The sequence below is a fragment of the Sciurus carolinensis genome, chromosome 2 (genome assembly GCF_902686445.1).
Source record: "Sciurus carolinensis chromosome 2, mSciCar1.2, whole genome shotgun sequence".
Classification (NCBI taxonomy): domain Eukaryota; kingdom Metazoa; phylum Chordata; class Mammalia; order Rodentia; family Sciuridae; genus Sciurus; species Sciurus carolinensis.
The window spans coordinates 118,809,928-118,825,904 of record NC_062214.1 but is presented as its reverse complement, the minus strand read 5'-3'; the positions used below and the strand labels follow the sequence as shown (position 1 = coordinate 118,825,904).

The following is a 15,977-nucleotide window of genomic DNA, read 5'->3' as shown; positions in this document are numbered from 1 at the left end:
TGCCAGACAAAGGTGGTGCTAGAATAATTGCCATAGGGCTGGGGATGTAGGTCAGTGGTAGAGCACTAGCCTGGCATGCCCTAGACCCTGGGTTCCATCCCTAGTACTGCAAATAAAGAAGTAATAATTGCTATAAATGTTAGTAGCTCCTCCACAAAAGCAGATATTACGGTTAAGGATCATATTACCCATTCTCTTTTCTAGGCTACTCTAGGGGCCACTAATTTTGTTTTCACTATAGTTAAATTACATAACTACTATAAAGAATAATGAGTTTTCATTTAAGAATGTTATAAACAGGGATGGGTGCAGGCATAGCTCAGTGGTAGAGCACTTGCCAGCAAGCATGAGGTCCTGGATTTGATCCCCCAAACCACAAAATAAAATAAAAATTTATAAGCAGAAAACAGCATGGAGTTTCTTAAAAAATTAAAAAGAGAACTCCTACATGATCTAGCAATTCCATTTCTGATTATATATCCAAAGGAAATGAAATCATTATCATTATCAAGAGATAGCTGCAGTGGCTGGGGATATAACTCAGTTTGCAGAGTGTTTGCCTGTCAAGCAGAAGGCCCTGGGTTTAATCCTCAGCACCAAAAAAAAAAAAAAAAAAAGATATCTGCACTCCCTGTTCATTACAGCATTATTCACAGTATCCAAGATATGTAATCAACTTAAGTATTCATAAGTGGACGAATGTATAAAGAAAATGATATGCATATACAATGGAATACTTACTTTTCAGCCTTAAAAAAAGAAGGAAATCCTGTCATTGGTCACATGGATGAACCTGGAGAACATTATGTTAAATTAAATGAGCCAGGCACAGAAAGACAAATACTGCATGATGTCTACTTATATGTCCACAATGTCTACTTATTCAAATACTATTTATATGTGGAATCTGAAAAAGTCAAACTCCTGGAAGTACAAAACAGAATGGTAGTTACCTCGGGCAGAGATAGGACTGACAGGGAAATGTTAGTTATAGAGTACAAAGTTTCAGTTAGACAGGAGCACTAAGTTTTTCAGATTGGTAATATGACATGATGACTACAGTAAATATATCCTCAAAAATTGTTCAGAGAATAGATTTTAAATGGTCTTACCACAAGAAAATAATTAATGTTTGAGGCAATGTGTATGTTAAGTAGCTTGGTTTAATCATTTTACAGTGTATACACATATTAAAACATAATGTTGCACATAGGTACATAAAATTTTAATTTATCCTTTTAAAGAACAGAATTTTATAAAGATTTGGTGACCTGATTAAGCATTGTTTTCTGTTTTGTTTTTATTTTTTGTGGTGCTAGGAACAAAAATCTAGGCCTTGCAAGGCAAGTACTCCACCTCTGAGCTACATTTTCCAGCTCCTCTGATCTTTTAAATATGAGGGGCAAATAGACTCATAAATAAATTTTCTTAAAATATTTACATGTGAATAAGTTCTCATTTACTTTGTAGTTTGCTGGTAGAAAGTTTATTTTGATCCTTATTTTCAGTGTTCTTCACAACTCATTTCTTCAATATTTCTGGCTTTATAGGAAGAAATGGACACCAGACCAAAAGTGTCTTCTCTCCTTAACCGTATGGCCAATTATACTAATCTAACACAAGGAGCAAAGGAACATGAAGAAGCAGAAAACATCACTGAGGGGAAAAAGAAGCCTACCAAGGTGAGGCCTTAGAATAACAAGGATAAATAAAAAGAGCCCTATACATAAGAAAGGGGGATACTCCATGTACAAACAGAAACAACATATATCCCATTTGTTTACAATAAAAAAAAATTTAAAAAAAAAGAAAGGGGGAAACATACAGGGCATCACTCTGTGTTCAGTAATTATTTATTAAATGCTTGATATATGACCCAAACTATCTAGGCACTAGTGTCAGAGCACAGACAACATGTGTGGTGTCCCAGCTGTCATGTAGAAAGATAGTCCTTAAGCTGTTTTAACCCTGTTTAAAGATGTTATGTTTAAAGTACATTACATATTGTGTTCATAAATGCTTTTAAAAATTCAATCAAGATTACAGAGACTAAGACTGGCAAAGGAGCCAGACTGATGGGTTTGCTACTTCAGATAGGCTAGACAGCGAAAGTTCTTCTGACAAGATGATATTTGAACAGAGACCTAACTCATGTAGTGAGCCATGGGGGAGTGAATAGCATATCAAGTGTGTCCATACCCATCTGCCAAAGCCATCTGTCTATAGTGAAGTTGTTGGGGTTTGTAAGTACTAAATATCAGTTTTTCTTAAAATAAGAGACAATATGTATAATTTAGCATTCTAGTCATTCAGCTCTTTGAAAGGGGTGAAATGATCTTCATTTTCCTATCTATTTCATTTTCTAACTAGTATAATGAATTTATGCCAAGGGCGGTGGTGCATGCCAGTAATTTCAGCAACTTGGGAGGCTAAGACAGGAGGATTGGGAGTTCAAAGCCAGCCTCAACAAAATGAGGCACCAAGTAATTCAGTGAGACTCTTGTCTCTAAATAAAATACACAAAAGAGCTGGGGATGTTTTTCAGTGGTTGAGTGCCCCTGGGTTCAAACCCCAGTACCCCCCACCAAAAAAAAAAAAAAAAAAAAAAAAGAATTTATTCCTAATTCTAAAGGATTTCCATGAAGTCTTTATTCTGTTTTTAAATGAAAAAGAGAAATCTAACAGCACTAAAGAAGAGAAATTTTTAAATTGGTGAGGGCAAAATTCTTGTGTCTAATAAACACATGAGAACCTGTGCAAAGTAAAAATGTATATCTCTAGAAATAATAGAAATATAGTGACAGACTTTTCTAGAGATTTATATGTGCCTTTTGAAGATATTACTTAAAAATTTATTATCTCTGCTTTGAAATAAACATGGTCATTAGGAAGTAAGTTTTTAATAGAAAAGATTAAAATGCGGCAAATGGCAAAAAAAAAAAGAATAAAAACATCTCTTATGGATGACTATATAATATTTTTTCTGTCTACATCTTCCTTTCCAGACTCCCCAAATGGGTACTTTCATGGGTGTCTACCTCCCATGTCTACAAAACATTTTTGGAGTGATTCTCTTTCTACGCCTTACATGGGTGGTGGGCACAGCTGGAGTTCTTCAGGCATTTGCAATTGTCCTTATCTGCTGCTGCTGTGTAAGTCCCAGACTGGCTCCTGGAGGTCACCTGAAGCACTGCAAGTTCTCAGGAGTATATGCACTTGACCTCTTTGGGAATAAAATAAAGAATACTTGGAAAGACTCCCGATCTCAAAAGTGGAGATTATTCTGATATTAAAATCTAAAGGATTTTCATTTATTTAGTGACTGTTATTCACTGATGTACTAGAAATTACAAGTCAAGACCTCAAATGGAAGTAGAAGATAAAAGTTCCTATCTTCAAAGAATTCAGAATTCAAATCATTTGAGCTTAATAGCATGAAAGTTTTGACAGAAAATGTTTTAGAAAATTTTATGCACTATTCCAATATGTCTTGAGAAAAATATTGACAGTTACTTTGGGGGTGAGGCATATCTGGGTTTGTTTTGGTTTAGTTTTGAAGTCTCTTCCCTTACTCCTTTCCTAGAAATTCAGTTGTTTTTTTCAGGTCTTTTTTTTTTCCTATACTGAGAATATCCTGATCTTCCACTAACTTAAACTCCTGTTTTCATGTATCCCAGCCATACCTGTCAATTTTTTTTATAGATTTCTACTGTTTTATTCCTGTCACCATTCCCTCCCTGTGCATCATGCTCAGCTGAGTGCTATACAAAGCAGGTTAAGTGGGCATAGCCCGTATCGTTAATAACTTAATGGTACTACCTTTTGTTTTTTCTCAGACTTGAAACTTCAAAGCCATATTTTTGACACCTTGGTTGCCTCATGTCTAATCAGCTACAAAGGTCAATCCACTCTCTCTTAAATTTCTTACATGCAACCCTTCCTTTTCATTTGCACTACCATCATACTAGTTTTACCTCTCAGCTCCTACAGTAGCCTACTAACCAGTTCCTCTGGCTCCAGGTGCTCCCTCTTTGTAGCCCATTCTACATTTTGCTCCTAGGTAATGTTTTCAAACAGTTGTTAGATGCTGAAAAATTCTTATTAGTTCTATTTCTTTATTGAATGTCAGTTTTTATCAGTTCTCTTTCTTACTGAATATTGTTCTTGGTACCATAGCTGTAGTCAGGTTCTAAGCTATTTTCCAAGATTTTTTTTCATAGTAAATTTGAATTTACAACGTAGGCTTTGTTTTCTGTTTAGGAGATCCAAGGTGAGATCAGCTGTTCTTAATAGCACCTTATCTGCTGATTACAATGTTAAGACTATTTTAACTGTAGACATCAGAAAATAGTAGTGTGATTAGTGCAATGAGTTGAACTATACCATCTCATTTCCAAACCATTAGGTGAATAGCAACTTCCTCTGTAAAAGTAAAAATAGTTAAATGTTTAATAAGTGCCCTGAGGTCTATAGATAGGAAGATATTATAGAAATTTCAGCGTTTCCCCATAACAATATTCTCCTTTCTCTTTCTCTGCAGACAATGTTGACTGCCATCTCCATGAGTGCCATTGCCACTAATGGAGTGGTGCCAGGTCAGTAAAGCCAAGCTCCGATTTCAGAGAGTATTGGTGATTACTGTGAGTTTATGCCATAAAGCCAGAGGTGCAAACTTCCAGGGAACAGAATACTGTTTAGACTGCTGTTCTATACTACAACAGAGTTAACAGTCTACATGTTATGGAAAATAATACTGTGTGACTTTAGGATACCTTCTTTAAAATCTTATTTTCTAGACTGCTGCTTTAATTTCAGTCACATTCTTAGCTTCTTCTAGTTAGAATATATTAAGCTATCTCATGCTTGAAGTAAATATTCCCTGATTTCTTCCTAATACTGGCAAAATGTACTTCTTTATGTGGATAATTAGATATGCAATATATCCCACAATAAAGGCTTCATCTTTTACTTCCCAATAGTAAATCTATTTTTTTGTCACATTTAGGATTTTCAAAAGGCTGAGACATTTGAAGGATCATGCGTATGTTCACTGTTGTTATTTATAACTTTTTATATTTCTTTTACTAATATTTTCTCTTTCTGTTCACCTTCTATTTTGTCTTTTAGCTGGGGGCTCATACTTTATGATTTCCCGGGCATTGGGTCCAGAGTTTGGCGGGGCTGTTGGCCTCTGCTTTTATCTTGGTACCACATTTGCAGCAGCCATGTATATACTTGGTGCCATTGAAATTTTTCTGGTGAGTAATACCTTAATTGTGATCTACAATATAGAAAAGATATAGACTTGGGCTTATTTTGTTATTCAATATTAGTGCCTCAAGAGATCAGCTATAGAAAGCCATGAAGCGATTACTAACTCACTTCTTGGTTCTTACCGTGAATAGGAGGTAGAAAAGTTGAGGTATCCTTTGCCTGCCTATTCCTTCCCCTCTATTGCCTCAATCAAGGAGTTAATGTCTAATTAATTAATTGGCACAGGAGGCAAGACCTGTGCCAATGGAGAAATAGTAAAATGAAATGTTTCCATTTCTCTATTCACTGAGACATATTATTTTCTATTTAAAATAATGATAGAAGAAGCAGGGCTCAAAATAATCATTATAATTCTTTTATATATTTCTTTGAATAAAAAAATATTAACTTGTTCATTTTTCCCATTTGAAATTGTAATTATTCAAAATAGCAAATAGGAAAAAAAATCAATGATGTCCCATTTCTGTAGGCATTCTAGATCCAAATAAGAATTAGGCTAGGGCTGGGGAGATAGCTCAGTCGGTAGAGTGCTTGCCTTGCAAACACAAAGCTCTGGGTTCGGTCCCCAGCACCGCAAAAAAAAAAAAAAAGAATTAGGCTAATTCTCCTGTCATTTTTTTTTCTTTTTTAGCTTTGCTTTTCCTTTGGGTCTTTTATGTGATTATTTTGAAATGACTTCATTTTCTTTTCTTTTCTTTTCTTTTTTTTTTTTTTTTTTTTGCCTACCAGGTATATATTGTCCCCCGGGCTGCTATCTTCCGTAGTGATGATGCACTCAAGGAATCTGCAGCCATGCTAAATAATATGCGTGTTTATGGCACAGCCTTTTTGGTCCTCATGGTATTGGTGGTTTTCATCGGCGTACGCTATGTGAACAAGTTTGCCTCACTTTTCCTGGCCTGTGTCATTGTGTCCATTTTGGCCATCTACGCTGGAGCCATCAAGTCTTCTTTTGCCCCACCACACTTCCCGTATGTCTGTCTTTTGGCCTGCTCATCACTCGGTAGTCATTAACAGTATCTGATGATATTATAATTTAAGTCAGAATTTCATGGAGTCACCCTGAGAGTTCTCTCTGGGCCCAATTATCTACCAGGAAGCCTTCCCAAAGATTATTGACCCTCTTCCTTATGTTCAAGCATAAAACTAGGAACTGTGATCATTCAAATAAATATATTAGGTTTCCTCCCCAATGGCAATGATTGCACATATTCGAACTCTTCATGAAGGACTTTAAAAACAGTATAATCATTGCCAGTGAACTTTAAGGAATTGTTGAAAAATCAACAAAGTCAAAAGAACCCCAAACTCTTACCTAAATTATTAATTAATTGAATTTTTTTATCCTGTCTTAGAATAAATTCCTGCTAAGAATTTCTAGTCATAAAAGGAGCCAGGCATAGTGGCACTCTCCTGTAATCCCAGCAGCTTGAGATGCTGAGGCAGGAGGATCACAAGTTTGAGACTGTTTGTAATCTTGTTACAGAGATTGTGTTTGAAAAGTTGTCTGAATGCTCTAGGAATCAAACTCATTAGTTCTATGTTTTTAACCAGATTACAGAAAAACTGCTTTTTTATGTTGGGAATTAAAAAACAAAACAAAACAAAAAAAACCACAGGTCCAGTGAAGTTTATGACTTTCCCCCAGAGTAATTAATGGCAGAGCAAGAACATGAACTCTGATCTCCTGACTTTTGTCCAGTATTCTTTCTTTGTAATGCTATATGATGTTAGTAATAAATCCCATCATAAAATTTTGTTCTGTTTATTCAGGGATTATAAAACAGCTAAGAGTCATAGAAGTTCTAAAGGCAATATTATTCTGCATCTTACCTTGGGAAATTTCATTTTGCCTCAGGTTATCCTTTAGGGTTTCCCATCCCATCTTTTTTGGTTAATAAGAGTCATAATGCATTGTATTTTCTTTAAAATCCAGCAAAACAAAACAGAAACCTAGAGAAATATATAAAACTGGGAACTGTTGATAGTTGTTGAAGCTGAGTAACAGGTATATGGAGGTATGTGTGTGTGTGTGTAATCTGCAGATTTTAAAAGTTGCCTTGTTCTACCTAAAAGGTAGTTTAATTATGGGTGTATTATTCCTTTGTTCGCATTTGTTTTTCTGGGTAGAAGGAAAAAAGAAGGAAAGAAAAAATATTTATATTACCTTTAAATATCCTCACTCCTACTGGGCCTCGGCTTATGTTCAAAAGCAGTTTTCTCTTGGGCCATAGAGGGATGTGCTTTAAATATTAGCCAAGCTGTCTTCCTCACAACAGTAGCCAGAAGGTTTAACGTTTCCAAGGGGGTGTAAGAACTTAAGACTTTGCTAGGCCAAAAAGGAAAAAAAAAAAAAAAAAAGGGAGCATTTTAAAAATAAGAATGAAAGGACTCCAGGATTCTTTCTGATTTAACAAATGATTTGTAGCCTAACATTTTTTGGAAGATGAGTCAGCATAGTGTCTTCTGCGGGTTCTTGTGTTTGAGTTGTATCACTGTCACCGACCACTTGTATGACCTTGGGCAAAATATTGTATCACCCTAAACTTCAGTTCCTCCATCCATAGAACAGAAATACTAATACATTGTGAGATCCCTTTAAGGATTATTTGGCAGCAAATATGAGTCATCATTCACAGTGGTGCTACTGAAGAAATATCAGTTCCTCTCCTACCTATGACAGAAACTTACAGATGAGATTTTTCCCCCCCTTACTGACCTGTTCCCTTTTTAAAAAACATGTGTGTGTGTGTTTTTTTCTTGTTGATCTTCTCCCTATTTGTTTTCACATAGGGTCTGCATGCTGGGTAACCGTACCCTTTCATCAAGACATATTGACGTTTGCTCTAAAACCAAGGAGATTAACAATATGACAGTACCATCAAGGTTATGGGGCTTCTTCTGTAACTCAAGTCAGTTTTTCAATGCCACCTGTGATGAATACTTTGTTCACAATAATGTCACTTCAATCCAGGGCATTCCTGGGTTGGCTAGTGGTATAATTACAGGTAAGTTATTGGGTCATTAGACACGTTTTTATTCCTCTCTTAGGAAAATGGACTTTTTCATCTTAAATTCTTTCCTTGTCCATGAAGACACATGGCCATGGTGCCAGTTCCTTCCTTAAGCTCAGCACACAGCTCTTAATTCAATATATTTCTATTTTTCTATTAGAAAAATTATCCAAGCCTCCCTTGCAGAGTGTTTTCTGTTAAAATATACCTCCTTCTGAGAACAGAGCTGAGTAAATTTGTCATAGGGTAAGATTAAACTATTCTGTCTACATTCTCTGTAGTCCATCTGTGTCTGTCTGTCTCTCTTTGTCTGTCTGTGTGTGTGTGTCTCTCTCTCTCTCACTGTCTCTGTCTATCTCTCCTTGAGACAGAATCTTGCTATGTTGCCTAGGCTGGCTCCAACTTCTAGGCTCAAGTGGTCCTCCTGAATCGGTCTTAGTAGCTGGGGCTATAGGCATATGCAACCATACCCAACTTTGTGTATTCTTGAAAAATTGCCAATGTTTCCCTGCAGTGACAGTTAAAATAGAACTACTTTAATGTCATCACATCCACACATGTGTTTTCCTAACTCAGCTAGTCTCAAAACTCTTAAGTGACATCTACTTTAAATGTTTGGTTCATAAATTTCTTTTCACATTAAACAAGTTCACTCTAAAGTGTTAGAAATAGTATTGATGACAAAAAAAAAAAAAAGAATGGGCTTTGTGAGATGTTTGATTTGTCTGTTTAATTTACTTTAAAAAATTTGCTATATTTGAATAATCGTTATATTTGAATTAAGTGAGAAAGGGCAATATATTTTTATGTATATTTTGTTCTGCAGTTTATTTATATGCTCAAATTGAAGAAACAATCAACCCTTTTAAAAATTTGATATGATTCTGGGGATATGCAGCTCAGTAATAGAACTTGCCTAGCATATATAAGACTCTGGGTTCAATTTGCGGCACTACTAAATAAATAAATAAATACTATATGAAAGCCAAGTCTGATTTTAAATATTGTTTGTGTAGGAAATTACCTAATTGTATTTGTATTGCTGTTGCTTATATTCTCTTTTTTTCCACACTGCAGAGAATCTTTGGAGTAATTATTTACCCAAGGGAGAGATCATTGAAAAACCCTCAGCCAAATCATCTGATGTCTTGGGAAGTTTAAATCATGAATATGTTCTTGTTGACATCACTACCTCCTTCACACTCCTGGTGGGAATCTTCTTTCCCTCTGTCACAGGTAAGCAGATAGGCTGTTTTCTATTTTAAAAGCTGTCAGGCCTACAGAGTAATTTTTTCAAAGGAGACAGAATTATATTTTCAGGATTCCTCAGTTTTGCCTCTAGTCTTTGGTATTAATTAGTATGAATATCAAAGTTTTTAGGAACTCAAGAAATTAACTTGGGTTTTACGTCCCCCTCCCCCAAGGTATCATGGCTGGTTCTAATAGATCTGGAGATTTGAAAGATGCTCAGAAGTCTATTCCCATTGGAACCATCCTTGCCATCCTGACCACGTCCTTTGTCTGTATCCTTTTCATGAGTCTTAGAGGAGCATCCAGTAGAACTAGGCTGATCAGTGCTTTCATACTGGTAATAAAATTATCTCCTACCACCTCACTAATTATTAGGAAATCTACTTATATGAAAAATTCAAGAAGAATTTTATAGGGTTAGTATATTTAGCAACTCATTTTATTGATAGGAGAAATAATGCTGAGTGTCTACTTCTTATCTGATGTTAGAGGATAAACAGCAGTTTCCTTGACTCAGTGTGGTAGATTTAAGCAACGTTATCCTTTTTGGTGCATGTATTGAAGGTGTTGTTCTCAGAGACAAGTGAGTAATTTCTTTGTAATAATCATGTGTCTCTTCTATGACATCTGATCATCCAACAGAACTCCAAGACAGTTAGAATCTCAAAAATACAACCAAAGGTATAAATCATGACTAACAATAAGAAACTGTATGTATTGAACTGTGAGTTAAGACCAATAATAGCACACTTGCCTAACATGTACAAGAACCCTGATTTCTAATCCCCAGTACTAAAAAAAGAAGAAGGGGCTGGGGTAGAGGGCTCATTGTAGCATGCATGAGGCCCTGGGTTTGATCCTTAGCACCACATAAAAAATAATAATAAAATAAAGGTATTGTGTCCGCCTACAACTAAAACAAATTTTTTTTTTTTTTTTTTTTTTTTTTTTGCGGTGCTGGAGATTGAACCCAGGGCCATGTGCTTGTAAAGCAAGCACTTTACCAACTGAGCTATCTCCCCAGCCCCAAAACAAAATATTTTTAAAAAGAATAGGAATACAAAGAAGAAAGAAAAGAAAACATATGTTTACAGTTTCTCAAAAGATTCGTGAATAATAAGGACCAGTATGCTATTCAAATATGTGTGATGTAATGAATATCGCTCTTAAAAAAAAGCATTGAAATTGCCAAAATAAGCACTTCCTTATACACTTTAAAAACTGTTGGGAAATTAGTCCAGAAAAGTAAAGGAGGGTGAGTAAAACAAGACAAAACAACTCTGAAGTATCTCTAGCACCTCCTTTATGAGAGACAAGTTTCTAATTGTTTTTGTCATTCTAAATTTTTTTTTAAAAAGCCTTTAACTTTCTCTTTCCTTTTGTGAACACTGCTGTTTGGGTTTTTTTTCTCTCTTTCTTCTCTTAAAACAGTGTTTTTGCAAGATAATTCTAGACAAATTTTTTTTCCTGAAACCTGCTTTTCATGTTTCCCATCTTGGTTAATAGCCTTGCCTTTCACCCCTCTCTCAAGACAGAAATATAGGTATCATCCTAGATTTTGCCATTAAGTCCCTCATTCAAGTGATTTCTAAGCCCTGTAAATTTCACCCTTCCACTTTCACAGGTCTCAGTATTTCCCCTATTCTCTATTCCCATCACTTTGTATTGGCCTTCAGGATTTTTGACTTATGTTATTTTAATAATCTCCCTTTTAGTTATACTGCCTTCTAATTAATCTTTCACACTGCTATCAGGATGATTTTTCTAAAGCACAAAATTTGTTCATGTAAACTTCCTTCCTTCAGAGCTTGCCAAGTCCCTTTAAAAGCTACCACTTTGACGGACTAGACTCACTCCTGTAATCCCAGCTGCTTGGAAGGCTGAGGCAGAAGGATCATAAGTTCTAGGCCAGCCTGATCAATTTAGTGAAACCCTGTGTCAAAAAAACTTTACTGGAGATATAGCTGAGGGGTAGAGTGTTTGCTTCGTATGTGTGAGGTCCTGGGTTCAATTCCCAATACTGCCAAAATATTTTAAAAAACAAAACACCACTTCAGTCTGTACCTCTGTACCTCTTTCTGTTCTTACCTCTCACCATTCCTTCATAAACTCCCTATGCTCCACTCATAAAATTTAGAGTTAAATGTGCCTTATTGTTTCAGATCTTTATCTACACCTTTGTCTAATCTGTTTCCTTTGATTAGAATCAACTATTCAATGATTCTGTAGCGTCTTGACAGCAAAGGAAACAAGTGTGAAGAGAGAGCCTACAGAAGGGAGAAAATCTTTGTCACCTACAGAATAATTCATCACTCTTATTCAACATAGTACTTGAAACTCTAACCAGACAAATTAGGCAAGAGAATGAAAATATAGGGATACAAATAGGAAAAGAAGGGATCAAATTATCACTCTTTGTCAATGGCATGATCCTATACTTAGAAGACCCAAAAACTCCACCAGAAGACTTATAGAATTCGTAAATAAATTCAGCAAAGTAGGAGGATACAAGATCAACACCAGTAAATCAGTCACATTCTTGTACTCCAATGATGAATCTGCTGAAAGAGAAATTAAGAAAATGATCCCATTCACAGTAACCTCAAAAAAAACCCAAAAACTTGGTAATCAGTCAAACAAAAGATATGAAAGAGTTCTACAATGAAAGTTACAGAATACTAAAGAAAGAAATTGAAGAAGACCTTAGAAGATGGAAAGATCTCCCTTGTTCTTGGATAGGCAGAATTAATATTGTCATAATGGCCATACTACCAAAATCACTATACAGATTTAATGCAATTCCTACTAAAATTCCAATGACATTCTTCATAGAAAAAGCTGTCATGAAATTCATTGGGAAAATAAGAGACCCTGAATAGTCAAAGCATCCTTAGCAAGAAAAGTGAAGTAGCAGGCATCACAATACTAGACCTTAAATTATACTACAGAGCAATAGTATCACAAACAGTATGGTTTTGGCACCAAAACAGACATGAAAACCAATAGGAAAGAATAGAAGACAGAGCCAAACCCACATAATACAGTAACCTCATACTAGACAAATGTGCCATAAACATAAGTTGGAGAAAAGATAACCTCTTCAACAAATGGTGCTGGGAAAACTGGAAATCTTTGCCACCTACATCTCAGAGCATTAATCTCCATAATATATAAAGAACTCAAAAAACACCAAAAAAATAATAGTAACTGTTAATGGTTTGGATGTGAGGTGTCCCCCAAAAGCTCACATGTGACACAATGCAGGAAGCTTCAGAGGAGAAATTATTGGTTATAAGAGTCTTAACCCAATCAGCAAATTAATTCCTTATGGAATTAATTGATGTAGGGTGTGGCTTGAGGAGATTGGAATTAGGGCGTGACTTTGGGGTTTGTATTTTGTATCTGGAGAGTAGAGACTCACTCTCTGCTTCCTGATGATGTGAGCTGCTTCCCTCTGCCACACTCTTCTGCCATGATATTCTGCCTCGCCTAGAGCCCCAAGGGATGGAGCCTGCCTTCTGTGGACTAAGACCTCTGAAACTGTAAGCCCTGAAACTTTTCCTCCTTTAAAATTGTTCTGGTCAGATCATTTAGTCACAGCAGCAAAAATACTGACTAAAACAATAAATCAATAAATGGGCAAAGGAACTGAACAGGCACTTCACAGAAAAAGAAATGCTGTCAGTCAACAAATATATGAAAAAATGTTCAATATCTGTAGCAATTAGAGAAATGCAAATTAAAACTACACTGAGATTCATCTCATTGTAGTCAAAAGGGCAGTTATCAAGAATAAAAGTAACAATGTAGGCGAGGATGGGGGGAAGGTAACATTCATTCAATGGTAGTGGGACTGCAAATTGGTGCAACCACTCTATAAAGTAGTATGGAGATTCCTCAGAAAACTGGGAATGGAATCACCATTCAACCTAGTTATCCCACTCCTGGGTATATACCCAAAGAACTTAAAATCAGCATACTGTAGTGATAAGACCAAATCAATGTAGCAGCTCAATTTACAATAGCTAAGCTATGGAACGAACCTAGATGCCCTTCAATAGATGAATGGATAAAGAAAATATGATATGTATATACAATGGAATACTACTTAGCCATAAGAAGAATGAAATTATGGCATTAACCGGTGAATGGATGGAACTGAAGACTATCATGCTAAGTGAAATAAGCCAATCCCAAAAAACCAAAGGCCAAATGTTCTCTCCAATATGCAAATGCTAACAGACATTGTGGGGGAGGAGAATAGAAGGTCATTGAATTAGACTAAGGGGAATGAAGAGGGGATGGGACTAGGAAAGACAATAGAATTAATTGGACATAACTTTCCTATGTTCATATGTGACTCCTTGACCAGTGTAACATCACATCATGTACAACCACAAGAATGGAAAGTTACACACCATATATGTATAATATATCAAAATACATCCTCATGTGTATCTAATTTTTTAAAAATCTCTTTAAAAAAATAACAAAAACCCCAGCATGGTAGTGACACCAGAACAGGAAGAACACCAATGGAATAGAATAAAAGACAAACCCCCACATCAATACAATTATACTTGATAAAGCTGCCAAAAAACATACACTGGAGAAAAGATAGCCTTTTTCAAAAACAGTTGCTGCTGGGAAAACAGGAAAGCCATGTGGAAAAGAATAAAATTTAACCCCTCTTACCCTGCACAAAACTCAAAGTGGATCAAACACCTAGGAATTAGAAACCCTACACCTGCTAGAAGAAAATGTAGGCCCAGTACTCCAACATGTCAGCTCACGAACTGACTTCTTTACCAAGACTCCTAAAACCCAAGAAGTGAAATAAAAAATCAATAAATGAGATGGCATCAAATTAAAAAGATTCAAAGCAAAGAAAACAAGAGTGTGAAGAGTAAGTCAAGAGAATGGGAGAAAATCTTGGCCACCTGCTCCCCAGATAGGGCATTAATATCCAGGATATATACAAAGAACTCAAACACCAAAAAAGTTCCCAGATAACCCAATCAATAAATGGGCAAAGGAACTAAACAGACATTTCTCAAAAGTCTAGATAAAGGTGCCACAAATATATGGAAAAGTGTTCAACGTCTCTAGAAATTAGAACAAGGCAAATAGATTTCATCTCTAGTCAGGAAAAGTAATTTCTCGAGGTTTTCAAGATGGCGGACTAGAGGGCGGCTGCATTTCATGTTGCTCCAGGACACAGGATTCAAAAGAGGAGATAGTGAGAGACTTGGTACCAACTCAAAGCCGCCGGGTGAGTCTCTCCCGTTGGGGAGCCGTCCCGGATGGGTCGGTAGCCCCGGAAAGCAGGGAACTTTGTGAAGTAGAGTTGCTTGGCGAGATGCCCCTCCCCCCACAGGAGCTATAAACACGGACAACTGGGATCATCAAAGAGGAGGCGGCTCAGCACAGTGCTTGGACTCAGAGCAACCACTGGGGCTCCAGGCGGCTGCCTGAGGAGGAGCTGCGTGGCGAGCTGTTTGAACTCAGAGCGATCGCTTCTGAACACCAGGGGGGCTTCCTGGAGGAAGAGGAGGAACGTGGCGGGTCGCTTAGTCTAGGAGTGACTACATCAGAGCTACAGGCGGTTGCCAGAGGAGGAGGCAAATGGCGAGTTGTTTGGACTCAGAACGACCGCTTCTGAACACCAGGGGGCTGCCCGGAGAAAGAGGAGGAGCATGGCGGGTCGCTTGGTCTAGGGGTGACTGCATCAGAGCCACAGGCGGTTGCCAGAGGAGGAGGCGAGTGGTGAGTTGTTTGGACTCAAAGCGACCACTCCTGAACACCCAGGGGGCTACCCCGAGGAGGAGGAGGAACAGGGTGGGTCACTTGGACTCGGAGTGACTGCCTAGGGCTACGGGCGGTTGGTGGGAGGAAGAGACAAGCTTGAACTCCTAGTGACTGCGTCGGAAACCGGGCGGCTGTCCGGAGGAGGAGGTGTGTGGTGAGTCTCTGGGTCTCGGAGCTATTGTACGGGGCTCCAGGTGGTGGCTCAGAGGAGGGGCCGCATAGCCAGGCGATTAGGTGCAGAGCAGGGTCCCAGGACCGGCTTCTTGCTGGAAGAGCTGCACAGAGACACACCTAGGAGCGGAGCGAAGTTTCCAGGACTGCGGGCAGATTCTCTGAGGAGAAGCAGCCTGAGGAGACTCGTCTGGGAAGGGTGAGGCTCTCAGGCCCAGGAGGTAGGGCCGGGACCCTGGGAACGTTGCAGAGGAAGACAGCCCAGCCCAGGCGGTAGTTGTAGATTGAGGGGAACCTCTAGGAGGGGAACTGACCAGCGAGACCTCCCCACTGGGTGAATCTTCCCTGCCGGGTGAGGTTTTCCCACAAGGAAGGTAAAACCAGAGACACAGGCATAAACAGGCCTTGCCTCAGCCTGCAGCCTATTTCCCCTTTGGATGACCATTGGTCAACAAGTGG

The 15,977-nt window shown here is 37.7% G+C and overlaps 1 protein-coding gene across 5 annotated transcripts in view; it reads left to right on the top strand.

Annotated features, from left to right (window-relative positions):
• Slc12a6 (solute carrier family 12 member 6) overlaps positions 1 to 15,977 on the top strand; it is an 89,226-nt gene that overhangs the window by 53,486 nt on the left and 19,763 nt on the right. For all 5 annotated transcript variants that reach the window (XM_047537385.1, XM_047537394.1, XM_047537391.1 and 2 more), the window contains 9 exons: positions 1,551 to 1,682; positions 3,006 to 3,152; positions 4,541 to 4,595; positions 5,128 to 5,258; positions 6,004 to 6,245; positions 8,068 to 8,282; positions 9,366 to 9,524; positions 9,713 to 9,811; positions 10,065 to 10,122. In XM_047537385.1, coding sequence (XP_047393341.1) covers positions 1,551 to 1,682; positions 3,006 to 3,152; positions 4,541 to 4,595; positions 5,128 to 5,258; positions 6,004 to 6,245; positions 8,068 to 8,282; positions 9,366 to 9,524; positions 9,713 to 9,811; positions 10,065 to 10,122 — 1,238 coding nt within the window. The remainder of the gene's footprint in view (positions 1 to 1,550; positions 1,683 to 3,005; positions 3,153 to 4,540; positions 4,596 to 5,127; positions 5,259 to 6,003; positions 6,246 to 8,067; positions 8,283 to 9,365; positions 9,525 to 9,712; positions 9,812 to 10,064; positions 10,123 to 15,977) is intronic.